Source organism: Lonchura striata, chromosome 4 (assembly GCF_050655825.1).
Source record: "Lonchura striata isolate lonStrDom1 chromosome 4, ASM5065582v1, whole genome shotgun sequence".
NCBI lineage: Eukaryota > Metazoa > Chordata > Aves > Passeriformes > Estrildidae > Lonchura > Lonchura striata.
Window position 1 is genome coordinate 70,986,304 of NC_140706.1, and position 21,323 is coordinate 71,007,626.

Sequence of the window (21,323 nt, forward strand, 5' to 3'; positions counted from 1 at the left end):
CAATTGCTCCTTTGGAAAAGCCTACCTAAAGCTCTTGGGGGGGGTTAGTCTAGGCTTAGCATTAAAACTGAGCTTGAAGCATACTCTGCATTCCTAGTGACAGGAAAATAGTGTCATCCAGAACACTTGTTTCATATCTACTGCAAGAAATAGGGATTATTTGAGGATGGACTGTTTTAGATAAGTGACTGTCACAGCTTGTAGAATTCTGTTTGCTGGTTGGAAGCAAAAGAAGCAGCTCAGGAACCACGGAACATGCTGATTACAGTTATTTACATGGGTTATTTTAGAGTTAAATTTTGTCTGTTGTGCAGATCAGGTATCAAACTCGTGCTCTAAATTCCCAATTTAGACTAATCCTGGAGTCATTTAGATTTTCCTTTGGCCTGGCCCAAGGGTTTCACAGTGTGTTGCAGCTCCCAGCGATGCATGTTATGTGTGGGTATGGGAAGGGGGAACAGGAAACTGATGAAGGTCTAGAGATGGGCAACGTGCCTTGGGATCTGCCCAGAAAAATGGTGCTGGGGGCTTTGTACTGAGCCCAGTCTGGTTTTTGTTCCAGCTGTGTCAATGTGAGTTTAATTCAGCAGTAAAGAGGGAAGATTTCCAAATATTTTGCCTCATCTGCTTAAAATACATATGTATGTATATGCAAAACAGACAGTATTTTGTAATGAATTTTTTTGCCTTTGGAATGAGATTGTTCTTTGTCTTGTGGGTTCCTTTAGGGCTTTGGCAATAAATAAGAAGCTTCCAGCTGCAGACAAAACCACATTTGGGGTTAAGTGTGAGCAATTTTTGATTGTTGGATATCCCAGCATCACCTTGTCCAAGGGTTTGGTCCTGCTTTGGCCTAAGGATGAGAGGGACCTCAGTGGGACAGGGACAGGCTGCCAGGACCTTGTGCCAGCACCTATCTATAGGAACAGCGCAGGCAGAATGAGAGCTGTGACCTAGGACAGCACCAGCAACAAATTTAACCCAAAGCATATATTTAGCCTGGCTGCTTGCAAGAAGATTTAAAGCCATATTTAAAGCTGAGCATCTGCTGAAGTGCTGGGCGGATTGCTGATATAAATAGCTACCAGCACTAGAGCTGCTCTGGCTACATGGGGAAACCTGGGAGCAGGCAGGGTTTCAGGGAGTGCTTTCAGCTTCTTTTTTTGCTGGGATGACCATTCCTGGTATCTGTTCTCTTTGTCACAAGTGGGACAATTGGAGCACAGGGGACTAGAGCTGGATTGGCGGTTCCCTGCCCACTGTCCGGGCTGATCTGGGAGTTGTGCGGCTCTCCCAAAGTGTGGCTCTGGTCAGAGCTGTCCCCCTCACTGAGCGTTATTGAAAACTGATCCCAGGAGAATGAGTCTTCCTGGGAAAGCAGCCAGCATGCTCTGTATGGTTCGTCTTGCTGTCCCTTTGGAAGAGCTTTCTTCCCCCAGCAGTACTTAGGAGGAACATTGTCATTTTCCCAATTATTTTTACTTGCCTTAATGCCAGCTCAGCTGTCAGTAAATGAATTGCCAGGTGATTTCATAGTTTATCCCAACTGTTGCAAAAATGGGCTTATACAAAAGAGGTCATTTCCTTGAGTTGGGATTGTTCTGGAGTCAGAGTTAGGGAGATGAGCAGCTCCCTTTGGAGTTCCCCTTGGAAGCAGTGATTCAGTTGTGGACCTTCTCTTTGAGTCACAACTGAGACAGACCTCCCACCTGTTGTGGGGGGTCAGGCACTGACACGTGTCCCACGTGGAAAATGTCAAGAGCTGCTGCTGATGGTCACAGCAGCCTGCTCCTCTTTTTCTGGAGCTGCCTTGGACAGCTGTGTCTGTCCTGCTCCAGAAAACATTCTCTTTGCATTGAGGTTTCATTTCCAGTCTCAAAATACCTTTTCTCCTGTGTGAGAATGGCAACATATGGATTTTTGTCCAAAAACCTGTGGAATACAGGGCTTTTCGTGTTTATGATGCTTCTTAATTATAGGAGGGTTCAATATTAAGAAGCTGAAAAATATGGCAGCTGGGTAAGGTTTGTGGATGAAGAAGGTCTTGTTCCCCAGCTTCTGCCTAATGTCTTTCCTCAGTCATTAGAGCAAAATAGGTTCTAGCAAACCTTATCCTCATGAATTCTTTATGGAGAAGCCAAGTCCTGGAGATGACTTGCATCCTGTTACAGCTCACAGCTGGTACCAGCCCTTTCTGGGCTGGCATTCAGGACATCCCATATTTCACAGCAGTTGGAGCGGTAGGCTTGTAACTGAGACTTGGTTGCGTTTAGGAGGCTGGGGATGTCTTCTTTCCTTTGCTTTCCCAAAGTGGATATAATATCTACAAACAACAAAAGGAGCTTTTCTTTGCCCTTCTGCACAAGAGGATATAGATCCTTTGCAGTCAGAAATTGTCTGGTTCATCCTTTCCTTAGATTTCCCAAACCTGCCGTTCTGTGCTAAAAGCAGACCTTTTTCAGGCAGTTAATTTTCTCTCTCTGTGGGAAATCCAAACACTTTGGAAGACCATAGATCACCTTCAAGTTCAATTGAACATTATTTTGGGGTTGGGAAAATATTTAGTTCGCCTTTGTTGCATCTCTCCAAGGTTGGTGACTTGGCTCTTTCTGCTGCAGTGCTGTGACTAATCTCATAGTTTTGCTGTTCGTTAACGTGATTATGGGCTTTTCTAAAAAGGGAAAGATACCAGGACATTTGGCTCATTCCTCCACAGTGGTTATTGCACACTTCTAATAAGTGTGCTAAATACCCGTATTGATCAAAGTTCCTATGTTTATAGCTGTTTTTGGCAAGGAATTTGGGACAGGTGTGAGCAGGGTAAAGAAATGGAAGGTGTGATGCTTGGGGGGAGAACCTGTTAATTCCTGTTGTCAAAAGGGAATGTGGCTGCTTTGGAAGCCTTTGAAGATAGAGAGAAAAGGCAAAATAATATGCAGATGTAAGGAGCTACAGGGAAGGTTGCTGGCTGGGAGGGAAGAGATCTGATAGTGGTCATGGATGGCAGGAATGCAGTGTGGTACTTCCATTGATACATGCTGATAGTGGCTCTTTATTTTCAGCCTCTTGAGAATGATTGTGTTACAATAATTTTGGGATTGTGGGGCTGAGACTGACTAGAAAAGCATGTTTATTTCTTTTCACTCATTTTCTTGAAATGAAGTACAGTATTTACTCTGGGATCACTTTGAGTTTTGGAGACTTGGAAAGTTGATCTCCTTTTTGACTGCAGCCTGCTGGTCTTCAGCAGCTTCTGGAAATAAGGATTTGGATTTCCTCTGAGGTTTCATCTGGAAAAAAGGTTGCGAGGGGAAAGTTTTGGAAGTGACAACTGTCTAAGCCTGTGACATCCGTGATCTGGCCTGTGCAGTCATCTCGGGCAATGTGCTGGAATTTTACATCTTTTCAGTCTCTGTGGGTCAGGCACATAGTATTTATTGTGAGCAGCTCCTCTCGCTGCCTCTGCTTGTCTGAGGTGTCTGGAAGCGGCGCTGACGCTGTGGGGTGTTTGCAGGTGTTTGAACTCGGTGCCTGTGGGAAATGCAGAGACAGGATTTTGCCAGGTCAGCTCTGCACAGACACAGTGTGTGTAGGAGCCACTGCTGCTGGTGACTCGTTCCTGGCAGGGTGGCAGGGCAGACTTGGATGGAATAGCAGGAAAAGCTTCTTCCCTGTGAAGGCAGTGAGGCCCTGGCACAGATTGCTCAGAGAAGCTGTGCCTGCCCCATCTCTGGAAGAGTTCAAGGCTGGGTTGGATGGGGCTTGGGGCAGCTTGGGATGGTGAAAGGTGTCCCTGCCCATGGCAGGGGATTGGAATGAGATAAACTTTGAGGTCCTTTCCAACCCAAACCATTTTGGGGTTCTGTGATGGGGACACTGCTCCTCCTGTAGCTTAAGGTTCTGAGAGGAGAGACCCAGGATACACATTTTAAGAGTGCTTGAGATGTTTTAGGGATGGGGGATGGTGTCAGGTGGTATTTGGTGCTCAGTCAGCTGCCCTTGATGTGGAAGTGATGCTATCTGTGAAGAACATCCTTCTGGCTCTGGAAAAGCCCTCCCAGCCAAGGCAGCACGTGATGCAGATGGGGGAAATGCTCTTTGCTTGGAAGCTAACAGCTTCAGAAACATAAGGTCAGTGCTGAACTTGTTGTAAAAACATCCTCCTCCAATGAAATCTGGTGTGATATTTCTCTGAGGAATGTGGGTTTGGTGTCCTTCATTTGGGAGGAGCAGACAGATTTTGCACAGCAAGAAAAAGAGTAAATGTTTCGCAAGGATTATTTTGCTTACTATCAAGGTCACGTATTTTCTTGCAGTTATGCAAAGCATGTGCTTAAAATGGGAATCTCCACTGGAGGACAGCTTTCAAATCTTGGAAAAGACATCCTTGAGATTTATTGCTCACAATTTCCTGTCTCTTTGGAGAATAAAAAACAAAAATGTTTTGAAGAAAAGCTGTTTTATCTAAATCTGTGCATTGTACTGTTCTCATCTGCGATGTGATTTTATAGGCAGAGGTTTGACTTCATCTCAAAATTAAGCAGAAGAACTTGGGTTGTAGTTGAGGGATCAGGTATATACGAGAGACCTGTTCTCTGCTCCATAGCTTCTCTGGTACCACAAAGTTGAGGAACACCTGGAAAAACAATATTTTTTTCTATATCTTCTTTTCTTTCATGTGTTTAATGGAAGTATGTAGCAAACAGTCCTTGCCTGGTTCTGCTGGGGTTCCTTTTCCACCTGATGGAGTTTCTTGCTCTGGAATAGATGGAGCCCCCTTACAAGTTGATTTTCCTTGTTCAGAACTTCTTTGCTGTAGTGACAGAGCAGAGCACGATGGTTGCTGGAAAAGGGATTCTCAGATCATATGTTCCTGTTGCTCACAGCTGCATCCTGGCCAAAGTTTACCTAGTGCTCTGTGGTGGAGGATTGGGAAAGGAGGAGATGGATCTCTCTGTTCAGCACCTTGGTTTAACTTAGGGCTTTAAAGGAGTACTTGGAACTGGGAGGTAGGAGAAGTTGGGGAATTTAATTTCCCTGAAAATCACCTGTGTATTTTTTAACATAGTATTCCTGTCTTTTTTTTTCCCCAAGTTCAATAGGCTTTAAGACAAGCCTTTGTGGAGAAATACAAAAATCCCTTATTGGTGTGTGTACACAAATAAATCAGTTACAATTTGGCAATCCAGAATGGCTGAGCAGGATCCATGTGTCCCTTGGCTTGTGTATTACACATTCTTGGGGAATTCCTTTCCATATTGCAGCTTCCAATTCTTAAAGGTCTTTTCCATCCTAGGGGATTCTGTGATTCAGTGCTGCCTTGCACTTCCAGACTGCTGTGTACCTTCTTCACTGGGTTCATGGTTCTCCTTTCCCTGGAGCCATGAAAATGTGCACCTCACTATGGAGAGTTTAGTTTAGTGGGTGAAGTAATGCATGAGACGCTTCATCAGCTCTTCAAGTTTGCCTTTAAAAAAAATAGAGTACAAGAAGTCATGCTTCATTTGAATCACCAAGTGGTGAACTTTATTTTAAATAATGGATTTAATCTGGTGATATCATTGTCATGATTTCCTTGATTTGCCATTAGTATTTCTTTCACCCTGAATCTGCTGTTCCCTCTTGGTAACCAGGCCACACTTTATAATACCTGGTGTAATTTGATATCATGATGTGCAGGCATCCAGCATCCTGAGTTTTGTGCATTGGATGGCCAGATGTTCATGCTGATATTCACCTGGAGATGGAGAGGACTTCCTTTTGGATCATCTTTTTCAAATTCCATGTGGATGGAAATTGAAATTCCATTAAAAATATCCAAGGGGAAGGCTGTTTTTTTAGGTAATGGTGCAACTACTTGGTGTTTGGGTTTTCTCCCCAGTTTAAATCCCTTTAGGAATTAAGGGAGCATTATCCTAGCTAATGAGCTAGCTGAGTTCCCTCTTCTCCTTAGATCTCATCTTCCCACTCCTTCCTTTTAGCTGAGAATTCAGAAGAAATAAACAACCTCTCCTGTTGTCACATGGTATTTAATTTTTTATTGAGCTGAATAATTTAATAATGTAAACCAACAGTAATATTCCTTCTGCCCTGTAGAAGATGCCACTGTGAAAAACCAGATTAGCAGATTTGTGTAGTCTGGGCTGAAATTATTAGTTTTTGATTCTTGTTTGCATTTAGCAATTTGATCTGCTCAAGTCTTTGGAATCAAACACGTACTTTGTGCTCTCTGTTCATAGAATCATCCCAGAATGGCCTGGGCTGGAAGGGAACTTAAAGCCCATCCAGTTCTATCCCCTGCCATGGCAGGGACGCCATCCACTAGACCAGGTAGCTCTAAGCTCGGTGCAGCCTGGCCTTGGACACTTGCAGGGATGGAAAGCTGTTGTCCTGTGAGAGCCTTGGTGGTTGTCTCTTGGGCAGCGGTGGGTGCTGACCCCTTGTGTGTGCTGCTGGGCTGCTGCAGTGCTGGCAGGGCAGGGGCTGGCAGGGCAGGGCTCGCACGGCACGCTGCGGACCGAGGAGCCACGGACGGTGTTACGTGACCCAGGAGCAGCCCTGGCTCCGGCGCTGCCTGCAGGCGGAGGCTCTATTAATAGAGCTGAGAGCAGATGATTGCTGGTGTTACGTGACTGTGACTCTGGAGATTACGGGGAAGGTGTTTGGGGTGTCAGGAAATCACCTGTGCGGGACATGCCTGTTTGCAAGGGAGCCGGGACTGCAAATAGATCCTCTTGAAACCGAGAGGTGTGGTAATGGATGTGATGGAGAGTTTGAATTTGAGGCATGGGTGATTAAACTCCTTTCAGGCAGCGCAGAGCTCTTCAGGACTCGGGAATGGATGAAATGACTGTGCAGGGAGGGCAGAACATAAATGCTGGTTGTAATTTCAAGTAGGTGCGTCCATCCTTGATCCTGCTTCAGTTTTTCTTTATGACCTAAGTAATATTCTGATAAATTCAAGGCATCCTTCAAATTCATGGCATCCAAGGAACTGTGAATTCCTCTTCTGTGAGCAGTCATAGGTATTACCTATCTGAGCAATGTGCTGATCACCATCATTATTCCAAGCACCAGATCTTGAATGTTAAGCTTCTACACCTGCTATTCCTGTAAATTCCCTTTGGAAAGGCCAGTGTAGCTTAGTGTGGAAAAAGTAAAATTATTTTTGAGTCACATTTCACTAAGAATGACTTGGTGAGTGAAGCTTTGGCTCCCCTTAGTGCTGTCAAGTTTGTTCAGTGCCTCGTTACCTTATTTTAAATCAGTCTTTTGCTTTGTTTGACTCCTGTGGGAATGAGCAGGTCCAGGCGTAGGTAAGTGGCTGGTGGGATAGTTCAGCACCTCTGTGGCCATAATGTTGTTTTCCTTGCTGTTGTTGCAGATATAATCTGTGGTTAATCCCCCAAATCTGAACCTGTGACTCCCCAGAGGACCTGAAGCCTTTTGTTGGTTTTGATTTGCAGCCTTGTTATAGACAAATTAATGGCCCTGAATGACAGCAGAGCAGCCAGAGACGAGAAGAAAATGAGTAATTAACATATATTGGGTATTACTGATTGCTTTTATGATTATCTGGATTTTAAGGTATTAGCTGGAAAAATAGCTCCTAATCCCTTATTAAAGATAAAAGGCAAGTCATTAAAAGTAGGAGGTTGTTTTCAGTCCTGAGAAGCTCTGGAAATATGTCTTGGCTCCAGCAGCATACTAACCTTAAAAGCCTGTAATTCCAAGTTACTCAGCTTAGTTGTTCTCCTCAGCAAGGGAATTTCTGAAGTTTCCCATGTGCTGGGAGGCGGAGGGGACACAAGACAAAGCGACCCTTGTCATAGGAGCTGCGTGCTTGGCACAGTGACAGGGCCCTTTGAATATCCTCAGCATTAGCTGGGCCTGGCCCAGCTGCTGGGCTGGGAACTCTAGGCAGCTCCACGGAGGGGTTATCCCTAACTTCAGCTTTTTGTCAGAGGCAGATCTCCTGTGTGAGGCTCCCGTCTCACCCGGACTCCTTTGTTCCACCCCCTCTTGCTATTGTGGCCACTTAACTGGTTTTGTAGCCATCTAACTCATTCCATGGAATCGTAAAAATGGTCACAGAATGGCTTGAGTGGAAGGAACCTTCAAAGCCATCTTCTTCCAGCCCCCTGCTGTGGACAAGGATATGTTCCCCTAGACTGCATTGCTCAGAGCTCCATCCGACCCAGCCCTGAATGTTTCCAGGGATGGGGCATCCTCCAGTTCTCTGTGCCAATGGTTTTCCCCTCTCTTTGTAAAAAAATTCGTGGCCATCTAGCTGGTTTCAAGGCCATCTGACTGGTTTTGAGGCCATCTAGCTGGTTTTGTGGCTGTGCACTAAGGTGAATCAGCAAAACAGGCCAGTCCAAGCCCAGAGTCCTGATCCCAACAGGGAAGGGGGAGCAGGAGCTGAAGTGCTGGGAGCAGAAAGACAATAAAAGTAGGGAAGGGTGATGTTTGGCTGTTGCTATTCTTAAACCCACATGGAGCGTGTGTAGGTCAGAAGGAAAGCAGTAACACCCCTTGCTGAGTTGTAATAATTAATCATCTGCAGAAACTTGCCAGAAACTGAGACTTTCTTAATAGTCAACTATTTTTTGTTTTAAAATGAGTACATTCCTTATTTCTGGGTAATGAAATTTGAGTACCAGTAAAACCATAAACTTTTCAAATTTATTTCCTGTATTTTAACAGTTCTGTGTTTCAATACATTATGTTTATATGCTCCAGCTATACTTTTAAAAAGTAATTTAAAATGCAATGGGACCAGTTAAAAAGAAATAAAGATGGCATTTAACTACTCTAAGGAGATCAGTGCTTGTAAAGAAATTTACATTGGAGGCTATGCTGTTCTGATGAAATACAGGTTGGAAAACACTGCTCATTTTTGCTTAGCTCTTTCCATCCTAAGTTGTTTAAAAGATTACCAATAGTACCTGGCTGATTTGTTCCACTCTTAACTTTTTTCTCAGTTTTTTTTCCTTAGTCCTGGACAATGTTTAAGATCAGCTGGGTGCTCAGTGCTTTGATGCCACAGTCAGTTTTTTGTTCTTGGGGGAGGATTTTAAAAGTAGAGTTTGACTCCCTGTTGGGTTGGTCACAGTTGATTCCCTAAGTGCAAAGGAAGCAGTTCAGCTTTGTTTTGCTGTTTTCCTGTTTGGTCTTGGTTGTGCTGGTGCAGCCCTTGCTGTTTCCAAAGAGTTTGTCAGTATCTTCTGATCCAGAGTTGGCATTTTGTTATTTTTCTTTCTATTCTCATTCTCCAGGCCAGGATGCCAAACAGGTCATTAAACCCAGCGTGGGGTTTCCAGTCTCTCTTCATTATTAAAAGTTCTCTGAAGCTGTGGCAAAGTGGTCATGTTTGGGCAGCAGATGGGGTAGCTGGAGTAGAGATCACCTATCTGGGAAGCTCACTAATGAAATAGAATAAATGAGGTTGGAAGGTGCCATCAGCAGGTCCAAACCTCTGCTCAAAGCAGGGCCAGCTTAGTAATTAAGTTATTAACTTTGCTTTCTGAGTTATGGTGTCATGTCTGGAGTGCTCTGTCCTTAGATGGCAGTACAGTGACACAGGGTCCCAGGGAGGCACACTGTTACTTCTCCTACTCATGGAAGCATCCTGATATCTTTGGATGCTCAGGGCAGTCTCCTGGGGCACCCTTTAAGCACAGGCAGTGCAACATTATCCTTGCCAAGTGCAAGGAATTGCATCTTCTCTCTCTCCTTTGCTGTGGTTTCATCCTCCCCTCACATGCAGTAGATTGATCCTCTTGTATCCTCCTCCTCCTCCTCACATGTACCACAAAGGGGACGATGTGACCCTGTGAAAGACACCATATGGTGCCACTTCGGGGTTAGGCTGGGGCCTGACCATTAGGAAGGTCAGTGCTTCTGCAAAATCCCCCCCAGCCATTCCCTTGGCCCAAGCCATCCCCAGACTGACCTCCTACTTAGGTTTTCTTCCCAACTGTCTAATCATTAGCAAGCTGCTTAATGCACAGCAAAAGACCAATTAACCCTAAAGCATTTAGTGAACTACATGTAAATTAGTTGTAAAATGTCGCTGTAAACATTAAATGTTAGGCAATTACATAAACCAATAATTGCTAAAGTTGCATTTAGGAGCTTAAAAGAAAGAAAGAAAAAAAATCTGCTTAAATAGCACTTCGGAGAACTCTGCTAATGGTTTTGTTTTTAAGTGCAGCCCTCCCGGTCTGGGTAAGTCCCAGCAGGCTGGGGCAGTTTAGATTCCATGTGGTTTTAGTTGTGTAAGAAAAATGAAGGCATAGTAACCTTGTGCACCTTTGTATACTGCAAGGAAAACCTCCAAAGGGCACAACCTGGAGTCTAGAAAGAGATGGTAGAAATATGGTAGATGGTATCCCGTTGGATAGCAGTGCCAAGTAAATCAGTGGATTGATGATTGTTTTCTTCAGATTCAGTCTGCATGAAACATTCCAGACCTGACTAAAACCTTGGGTCTGCACAGGGTCTGGTGAGGTGTGAGCACAAAGGGCTTGGCCACTCATTGTGAACTCATTGGGTTCACTTCCATCTTCTCTTCTTTGTTCTGCAGACTTCCTCCTCCCATGTTAACCTTTGGAAAAGGCTAAGTGCCTGTGCACCCACCTGTGTGCTGGAGTTTCACACCAAGAGGCTGCTTTGCCTTTCTGCACAGTTTTTAATCCCCTTAATTGGCTGTCTCACTCCAAGGTGGTCTAGGTCACCCACTGCTTCTCAAGCTCCTGCTGCTAATGGTCTTAAATAATTCATTTTCCTTGTGTGCCTCACGTACTTATCCTCCAGTGTTTAGTGGAATCTTTCATTTCTGGTAGTTTTCTTTTGACCTGGGCTTGTGTCAGACCCAGATGTTCCTAAATGGGGCAGTGAAGTGTAGCTTTGCCTCCTTTATTCTATGTATTTGTGCTTTGCTGCTGGTTTAGAGCCTCTTTGTTGTTTCGGTAAAAGTATCTCTCTGCGTGGCTTATGTTGCATTCCATAAGGAGTCACTAAATGTGTCTCTAGATACCAGATTTCTCATTTGTCAGTGAAAAAACAAGTTGGGTTTGTTTGAACTTGCTTTCCTCCTTCCTCAGTTTTGGCAGTAGCCTTTTCTGGAGTATATTGATCTTAGTTACATTGCATTCACTTACTGAAAAGCAGCCTGTGCTTAATTTTCCTGGATAAATCCATTGGATAATGGTCTTTTATTTTTCTTGTACACAGTTTTACTAGTAGATCCTGGTCATGTTCCTTTCCTGAAAGTGGAAATATTTTATACTTATGTTTCCTTGATTGAATTACAGAAATCTGCTTAAAGCTGCAAAGCTACCTTTCAGCATGGATGAGACCCCAGCAAATCCGCTGTTTTTTTCCACCACAATCATGTTCCGTGGAGGTTTGGTGCTTGTGTAGGAGGTGGGGGTGAGTCTGTGAAAATCAGAGTTAAAAGGAGGCAGAAGCTTGAACTTCACATGCTGTTGCAAGGGGAGACCGATGAAGAGCAGGAGCTGCCCAAATGTCAGCAGGCTTTTGAGAAGGAGTTGAATTGGGAATTTCTGGGAAGCTGCTTGGAAGGAGCGTGCTGCTGGCAGCCTGGAGCCGTGCCGAGCCCGGAGTTAATGGTAGTTAATTTTTAAAGGCAGGCCCGAAACTGGTTATTGTGTCTTTGTCTCAATAGGGTCTTTCTGCTCCCAAATGCCATTGCAAGAGCCCTTTGCTGAGTTTCCTTGACTCGACCCAGAGAGAAAAAGGAAATGCCTTCAGAGAGGTGATTTATCCACACAAAACTGCTTTGCCGCGCTGCTACCTGGTGGGATAGTCCTAACATCTCCAGGGATGCCAAGTGAGGGAAGTGGCCTTTGTCAGGATTTAACGTACAGAATAAATGCAGGCACCCAAAGGGACAAGATCCACCCGATGGAGCTTGCTTTGCAGCAGCAGGGAAATGTGAGGAAAACCAGCACCCAGATGCGAAACCAACTGGTTTTGTAACCACCCTGTCAGGCCAAACCCTGGTGCCTTCCTGGTCAATGGAAGCATTGTCTGGATTCTCAGGCTGGCTTTCCAGCTTTGTAGATAAGCGGTTGTGAACTGTTCTGAGCCAAAAGGGCAGCTTGTCACTGAGCAGAGCTTTTGAGGTGGTGGGAAAATAGAGAAGCCTTTTTCAAAGCATCTCAGAGAAGGCTGGCACCTTCCTCCTGCTGCAAGTCAAGGTGAAGTGGCCTCCTGAGCTCTGGCTTCTTAGCTGGTTGGAGCAGATGATCCTTGAGGTCTCTCCAACCTGGTGTCCTACAGTTCTGTGATTCTGTGATAGTGCTTTTAGTGTGGAGGTTTGTGTAGGACGAGGGGGAATGACTCCCCACTGACAGAGGGCAGTGTTAGATGGGGTATCAGGAAGAAATCCTGTTAGGGCAGTGAGGCCCTGGCACAGGTTGCCCAGAGAAGCTGTGGCTGCCCCATCCCTGGAAGTGTCCAAGGCCAGCTTGAATGGGGCTTAGGGCAACCTGGGCTAAGTGGAAGGTGTCACTGCCTGTGGCAGAGGGTTGGAACAAGATGATCTTTAAGTCCCTTCCAACCTAAAGCAGTCTGGGATTCTATAAAATGCATATTTACATTGTAGCTTCCCTCTCCTACTTAGAGTTTGAGGCAGGACAGGTGATGAGGAAGGAATAACAATGCAGAAGTCCCCAGCACGTGCATTTAACTCTCGTGCACCAGTTGGTCTCTGCAAGGATGGTGAGGAATAATAACGCACGTCTCCCTCTGTGCCCGGAATGGATGAGGTGTTTGGCAACATCGAAAATGGGGGACAGAATGAAAAGAGCTGAAAGCAAAAAGTGTGGATGCCAGAAACATTCAGTACTCTTTGAGAAACTGCCTGGCAACGGAGGTGGGCTCCACTGCAGCCAGAGACACGGGGTGAAGGGCTTGGCGTGCACGGAAACTGTGGGAATAACTATGGAAAATCCTCACCCACGTGTGTGTAGTTTCCTCCCTGTGTGAGTGGGTTCTGTCCTGCTGAGCCCCTGCTGAAGGAGACTTCCAGAAGTGCTGAAACAGGGCTGGTGTGGAGATTGTTTGAACGGGACAAATAGACAGTGATGAAACCCTGCTTGTGAGAAGAGCTTAATAGGCAGAAAATTGGCTATTGCAGCCAGAGGGCTGGTTGGGAAGTGCAGAGAGGGAAGTTTCCTCTTGTCGTTGAGTGGAAACTTAAACCCAAGAGAAGAGCCCAGAGTTGTTACAACTGGGTCCTTAGAAGTGTCGCTGTACCCTCCTTGTTACCTAAAGGAGCTAAATGAGCAGTGGTAGACTGAGTTATAGTTTGGCAGGAGAGCTTGTGGCTGATTCAAGGAAACAGTGCTGCTTACAGGGACTACAGCGCATCAAACCTGCTTTAAAACCGTCTTTGGGGAGCAACATTTCAGTGCTGGAGAAGAAAAGGGTTTGGTTTTTTTTTTGTATGGCAGAGGAGCAGGAGTTTTCCCTTGTGCTTATGATGGGCAGTTGCTTTGTGGCCACATGGTGCAGTCATACTGATGGAGGTAGGGGAGGAGCTGTGTGTGATCATGGTGTGCTTACAGTGTTTAAAGTACCAGAACAGGACCCAACAGGATCCCAGAGAGGTGGACAGCACAAGTCTCTCTCACAGGAAGGAGACTGTGAAATCCACATAGCTTTAAAAAGGGAAACCAAGAAAACCCAAAGAAGGAAAATGATGAAAATTAAGGAGTGGTTTTTGAACTCAGTTCTGTGTGGCAGCTGCTGTGCTGCTGTTTCACTGGGGACTTGACTGTTGCTCAGATCCAATGGAGGTGTGGTGCCAGACAGCATCCTGTGTCTGTGTGACAGCAGGAAATGTTCCAGACCTCTGAAGAAAGCCAGGGTTTCCCTAGGTGCTGCTCTTTCTTTATTAAAATCTTCTTGGCAAATGTTTGGGAATAGCTTCTTAAAAATGTGCTGCCGTAGCAGTTTGACACAACTGGAAGTATAATGGCTGACCTCCAGGACTGGTCCAAAAATACCTTTGTTATCCATATTTTGCAATGAATTGCTTATGGTGTAGTTTGTATCAGGGTTTATAACCAGTATGGTTTGTCACTGCGGACTAGTTGGTTTGTAAAAGTAAGTGTCATAGGCATTGCTGCCTTTAAAGCAAATTAAAAATGGCACTTGGAGAACCTAGAAAATTTTTAAAATGTGGTATAGAAAGACAAAATTCCTGTTTTTCTGTCAGTTTGGGAGCCAGTCACTTTTGATTAGCATCTAGCTGTGGCCTACCCACAGGGAATTGCATGGTGCATGTAAGCCCAATTTGGCACCCTTGGAATCAGGAGAGCCTGGCACTGATGTGAGCAGGCAGAGCCTCAATCACACTGTTAATAGGTAAAGTGCTTGTTAATAGGTAAAATGAGCCAGTTTGGCTCAACTGGCTAATCGTGTGTCTGTGGGAGACTATCTGTTCCCATTTCCTTGGGATTCTGCAGCTGCCTCTGCCTCTGGCAGGTTGTGTAGATATTACAGGGTTTGGCTGCAGCTGGGAAAATCAGTCTTTGAAGACAGAGTCTTTCTCGAGTGGAGCAGTGCTGGGAAAAGCTCATCATGGGACTTGGGATATAGCATGTGGTGGTCTCTCTATCACATCCATGTGGACAGAATTGGCAGGCTGTCTTCTTTTATAAGAATTGCTTTTTGGGGTAAGGATCACCAAATTTTCATGAGATAGTGCTGTGTTTGTTTAGAAGTTTCCCAGACTGATTATGCACATTGCATGAAGTGAAACATTTTTAGCAGAAGCGTCCTTTTTCCTCTCCCTGCATCTCCAAGGAATGTTTTAACCAAGTGTGTATGTGCACAGTGCCAAAGACCAAGGGTGCTGGGAATGTCCAGGTGTTATGTAAATGCTGCCATTCTTCTGGCACTTGAGAGAACACAGTATTAGTAAGAATTTGTCCAATACTGAAGTTTTTTGCAGATCAAACACTTAATATATGCCACATGCTGCAGAGGAGCTTACAGCAAAACATGTACTATCATGCATTCCAATAGTCCAGCAAAAAATTGATTATTCCAGAGGCATCATTGCTGTTCATTATGTCTGGGAAGGGGCTTTATCAAAGGATAGGGAAGATTTACTCCAAGACAGATCAGGCACCTCAAAGAGCATTCGCTGCACCCCACAGTCATGCAAGAAGTGGCCTGGGGTGGGATCCAGGTACTGTGGGGAGCGTTCCCTCCTGGCTGCCAAGTTCTGCCTGTGGAAAGTCTAATCTGCCTCACAGCCAGCCCCGGCACGGGGTCAAAAAGTAATTGGTCATAAGCAAAGACGCAAAACAAGCAAAAGAGAAATTCTCACGCTTGCTTAGAGTGATTAGCTGGGGAGCAGATCACCCAGGGGTGATTCTGTGGGACCTTGGGAAAGGCCGCTGTTTGGCCTTGGAGCAGTGTTCCCAAAAACTCAGAGCAGTCTTTCCAAAAGCAATGTAAATCCATGTGCACTCAGTTTCTTTGGTGGTGCTCAGGGATGCTTGTGCTTGGTGGAGCTCTTGGAGACTCGGGAAATCAGTTCTTACCTGGGGACCCTCACCAGTTCTGCAGAAATTGGTGTTACCTGAAGTGATCATTCTCCCTTCCATAAAGGAAATAACAGTTCTTACCTGCAAAGGTGCAGCAATAGCATGCATTCTGTGTGTACAGAAGTGCTGGACAATATTGCTGGTAAAACAGGAGAGCATCACCTGTCTTACCCTGTGGCCTTGGCCCAGTGTGTGGATGCCATACAGGAACCGGCAGAGGTGTCTCAGGTGATTAGTCTCAGCATCTCCTGGTTTTAGGTGGCATTCCATTCAGGTTTGTCTTTAAAGAAAGCTGGTGGGACTGTGGTTCACCAAAGCCTCCCCATATGCCTTTAGCTGGCGTCTTGTGTTGATAGTGACACACAATTAAAGTTGGTTTTGGTAACAGAGAATTTTGGAAGGGAAATCAGCTGAACTAGAAAGGAAACAAATTTAAATCTGTTACAGGTGTCTGCACAAGTGTGTCACTGCTCTGACTGTGGATGGGTTTGACCCAGGCTTTGGCAGAGGGAGGGTGGCCTCAGAAAGGAACGGGAGTGCGATCATGTACTATTTTAATAAGCCTGCCTGGAAAGCACATTTGACAAACAGCTTTCCTTGATACTGGTTCCACAGGCTCTGGGGAGGGATTTGCACCAGGTCTCTTGGGGATTTCTGTAGCTGGCAACGCACTTAGAAATAACAGAGAGCTTTGTGTCTGATGGTCCCTTAGGCCTCGGGTGGAGGAAGCAGTTGACTGAGGTGCAGGTCCCCAGGGTCTTCAGAAGTGTCCCTGATAACAGCCAGATGAAAAAGCAGGAGGAAAAGCATGTCGGCTGAGCGGAGAACAGGCTGCTTAACTTGTGCATCAACAGAGATATTCCCTGTCCTCCATCCTGAGGCAGCACTGTACACCCAGAGAGGCAGGCTGAAACTGTCTTCCACCCACCACCAGCCAGGCCCTCGGCACCGAAGCAGGAGGTGGCTTTAGGATAGGGGCCGGTGCCACAAAGCCCCTGGCACTTCCATGTATGGCTGTGCCATTGCACCGGGCAGCAAGGGATGGCTGCCACCAAAGCCATTGCCTGAGCAGGGCTGGGAAGCTCAACCATGCCCCATTTCAGATCGTTGTTCTAGAATGTGTCTCTCCCTGTTTCTGAACTCCTTGAGATTCCTCTCTCTTGATGGAGATTGATTTTTGCCTTTGGGAACCCGAGGGTATACATTGTGCTCAGAATTGGCCTGAGCTGAACTTGGAGAAACTGCTGATGTGTTTGCTCTTGTGCAAGTTACCATTTTAGAAGCTGCCTCACGGACTGTGTGTGGTTGAATGAAACAGGAAAGGGAAGAGGGGCAAGTGAGAGGCATCCCCCATGGATGGCATTGCCTCTGTATCCGTGTTGTGTTGGAACACTCAACCCTCTGCAATTAATATGTTAATTCCTCTCCCATTCAGGGGAAAAATATAAACCCAGCCATCTAAATTTGTGGATTAGCCTTTTCTCTGCTGCAAATGTCTGCTGACCATCAGGTTGTTCTCTTGAATAAGACAGCAAAGAAAACAGCATTGAGCAGCCTGAGCTGCTCCTGGCGTCAGCGGTGCTGGTTTTAGCAGCTCCTGAGCTGCACGGCTGAGGTGGAAGCGAAGGTGATGGCCAAGGCTGGGCCAGCCTGGCGAGGTGGTGCTCAAAGGTCGGGCAGGCAGAGGGCTGAGGGGTCACCCCCCGGGTTAATGACTCTCCAGTCCCTGAGCCCGGTGCTCAGCTGGCTGCCCGTGCCTAGCACACGGTGTTCGCCTGCAGATTGAGATGAAAATAAGTTCTCCTTGCTAAAGAGAGCACATAAACAACCCATAAACGGCCCATTAACCCACAAAATTGCAATAAAGAACATGTGGTCAAGCGAGCATCAGGGACCTGTGACCCAGCAAGAGCCCTAATGGGATTGTGAGCCTTATCATCGGCCCTAAGTGTGGATAATGGGAAGTTAGCAACAGGAAGAGGAGGCAGGCAAGAAAGAAGGGGTGACGGACGATGGACACCCAGGTTCAGTATGCAAAATACTGTGGAATGATCAGGTTATGGGTGGGAATATCAGGGTAACACTTCCATATAGTAAAAACACTTCAGAGTGACTCGAGAGAGACTTTTCCCATTGGCTCCAGTGGATGCCTTCAACAGCTCAAGAAGCTCTGCAGTCCCTTCTCCTACAGCCTCTTCCAAGCAGCAGCCACTTCTGTGGTCCACCTTGCTTGTTGAAGCAGTAAGATGGACATGTATTTTATTTGTTTTCTAGCTGTGATATTCACAGAATCACAGAATAATGAGGTTGGAAGAGACCTCTAAGATCATCAAGTCCAACCTGTGAGTTCATCAAATCCAACATATATTTGAATTCTATTTGAATATAAAAGTATGTTGAGATTCATTAGTGTAGGTGAAGGGAGAGGATGATGGAACATGCATGATATGGATGGATAGTCTGGCATCTCCAGCCCTCTGCCACGGGCAGGGACACCTTCCACTTAGCCCAGGTTGCCCCAAGCCCCATTCAACCTGGGCTTAGACACTTCCAGGGATGGGGCAGCTACAACTTCTCTAGGCAACCTGTGCCAGGGCCTCCCCACCATCACAGGGAAGGATTTCTTCCTGATATCGCATCTAACCCTACCCTGTGTCAGTGGGACCCCCTGGTCTTGTCACTCCAGGCCCTTGTCAGAAGTCTATCTCCAGCTCTCCTGAAGTCTGCAGGGAGCCGAATGCCTCGTGATGGGGAGGCTGCTGTAGCAGCAGGGCAAGGTCCTTGGCTCCCAGAAGATTCCAAGGGCATTTGTGATTATAAATATACTTTCAGTCAAAAAGAAATCTATATCACTGAAACATCATCACTCTGAGTAATTTAGGAAGAAAGCTATCAAAGTTTATTTAAGGAAAAGAAAAAGGAGTAAAGGGCATGTTTTTTACCGGTTTCTTTTTTCCCATTGCAAATTGAGAGTCTGTTTACCCTGGAAAAATCAATGTGGTTGGACACCTGATGTAATTAATTATTTTGCAAGAGACAGCCAGCTGATCTTTTGAAAAGAAAGAAGTTTTTAGCAGAACTGTTCAAAGTTCATAGTCTGCTGTGTATCTCTAATGCTGATAAACATCCAGCAGAGACGATGTCTGTCTTAAAATTTCACATGGTTACACCTTTGTTTTAAGGTGATATGCTGAGAAAAAGGCTGTAGACCCCAAGGAGCCCTCCAGCAAGGTGACTCTGGTGGTGTGGGCTCCACTTACATTTACAAGATGCCCTTGGGCCTTGGGATGATAGGGACAGTGATGTTCTCAGGTTTGAATTTTGAACTCTTAACCAGGAAAGGGTTTCTGTCCTTTTTCTTGAGCTTATAATGCAAACAGGCTTTGCTTGTGCTGTGTGTTGAACATAGTTCTTTTGCCTAAACAGGCAGTCTTTTCCAGCCGGGACGAGGGTTTTTTTTCAGTGCATTGGTGCCTGACTAAATGCATTGGGTTGCCTTCTTCATGTATAGATGAGACAACCCTTCTGTTAAGTGTTCCTGTGTTTTTCAGTGGTGGGCTGGGGAGGTTCCAGCCTGCCTTGCAGGCCAATGGCAGCCCAAACCTGGCTGGCAGGGAGGGAGGGGAAAGCCAGCAATGGGATGCTGTGCCAGCAAGTCCCCAATTGGTTTGGCTGGAACTGGTTTTAGGTCATATATAAAAGGGGGTGAAGGATCCGGGCTGCTCAGAGAGCGGCAGGTCCTCGGGCAGCGCCACAGAGCACATTGGTTCTGAGCTCCATAGTGCTTTATTTTCACAAGGACTGCAAATTGCTGTAACATAGTTAAGGTCTGTAGGAAGAGACAAGTTTTCCTGAACTTTACTCCCAGCTTGAACTTGTAAGAAGTTCAGCGAGAGGCAAGGAAGGGGAGAGAGGGAGATAGAGGCACCCTCGCTCACGCCCCTGCGTCCGCAGCGACGAGGATGTCAGATGGCAGAGGCAGCCTGGAGAAACAGCTGAATGGCCTTGGGGAGCAGGGCAAGGAGAGGAGCCGCACGTCCCTGGTCATCTCGCAGGCCGTTAACCGCAGTATTTTCACCTCTGCAGTCTCCCCTGCCGCCGAGCGCATCCGCTTCATCCTCGGAGAGGAAGATGACAGCCCCGCGCCCCCGCAGCTCTTCACCGAGCTGGACGAGCTTCTGGCTGTCGATGGACAGGAGATGGAGTGGAAGGAGACTGCAAGGTGGGTTGGTTTTCCTTTACCCTCAAAGGGAAGGGCAGCCAGCAGTGCTTTCCATGGGAGATTCCTGGTTTAGCATTCCATTGGGGAATACCCGTGCTGCAGGATCGCATGGGGAAGCCACAGAAAGGAGCCTGTATAGTTCAAATTACCATTCTTTGATAAATGAGAGCATTTTAGTGTTTGTTTAAATTTTCCAAAAGTAAAACTAGGAAAACAAGAGAGTGCCAGATTGATTGAAGTAGTTTGCCTGTGGAGGGAAAAGCAGGGGTTCAGTAGTGTTTTCCAAAGGGAAATATGACCTGGCTGGAACTGAGTCATAACTTCCTCCGGAACTGGAGGAAGTTGCCAATTCCCATTTGGCCGAGTCAAAACTGCTCCCGTGCTATTGCCCCGAAATGGCTTTTGAGCCTGGTCCCACCTCACAGGGACAGGCTGTCCCTGTCTTCGTGAATTACTGATGGAATTAATTCTAAATAGGAAAAAAAGCTAACAGGTGTTTTCTTGTTGAGAAATTACTCAAGGTGCATGTTAAATGCTGAATAGAGTTGCTTGCTTTGAGTTCCTTGGTTGGGTTCTTTGATGCTACTGTTAGTTTTGTCAAAAAGCCGTGACAAAAAAGCTGGGATGTTTTTGGGGTCTGGCTTCTACAAGTTACATGTAGTTTATATCTGAACACCACTGACCTATTCCAAATTGCCCTCACTGAGACTGGGGATTTTTCTTTTCCTTTATAGTGTCTGGGCTAAGCTCTTTCCCCACCTCCCCCTCTTAAGGGTGCTGTCTGTGTTCAGTGTTAGCCCCTGTTTGGTCACCGTAATGTTTTTTACCTGTGATTTAATGAGTTGCTCCACCACCTACCCCTTTACCTCTTAATTTATTTTTTGCTTCTCAGTTGCTTGAGGAACTTAATGACTTCTCACCTTTTGCCCTCTAACTTCTGACTTGTTGCTCATCCTTTTTCTCCCTTTATTGTTCTTCTTTCCTCTTACCATGAATTCAGCACTTCTATTTTAGGTGTTTTTACACCTCAAATTGGTGTAATTTGGTAGGAGTGCTGCATTGAGCGGTGTGTGGGGTTCTTTACAGGGTTCTTCTCCCAGGCAGCAAACCACATAATGAGAGGAAGGAGCCTCAAGTTGTGCCAGGGGAGGTTTAGGTTGGTTATTAGGAAAGATTTCTTCACCCATAGGGTTGTCTGTGCAGGGTAGTGGTGGAGTCCTTATCTCTTGTGGGATTTAACAAATGTGTAGATGTGATGTTTAGGCACATGGGTTGGTGGTGGCCTTGGCTTTGCTGGATTAATGTTTGGATTAGATAATTTCAGAGGACTTTGCCAATATGAATGGATCCATGATTCTTTGTATAAATGACAGAATGTAACAGGGTGCTCCCTGTTGAAGTGCTGTTAAATTTCTAAATTGGCTCAACCTCCTGCCTTTGTGGATAGTAATGTTACAAAGTGTCTGATAGTTCAGGATTTTTCAGTACATTCCTGAAATTACTTAATCTTG

General features: G+C 45.8%; 1 protein-coding gene across 13 annotated transcripts in view; it reads left to right on the forward strand.

Moving 5' to 3' along the window:
- SLC4A4 (solute carrier family 4 member 4) overlaps window positions 1-21,323 on the forward strand; it is a 142,157-nt gene that overhangs the window by 68,219 nt on the left and 52,615 nt on the right. For 12 of the 13 annotated variants that reach the window (XM_085579433.1, XM_085579434.1, XM_085579436.1 and 9 more), the window contains one exon: window positions 19,677-19,812. The exons of the other annotated variant lie outside the window; for it this stretch is intronic. In XM_085579433.1, the coding sequence (XP_085435559.1) occupies window positions 19,677-19,812 (136 nt within the window). The remainder of the gene's footprint in view (window positions 1-19,676; window positions 19,813-21,323) is intronic. 13 annotated transcript variants of the gene reach the window in all.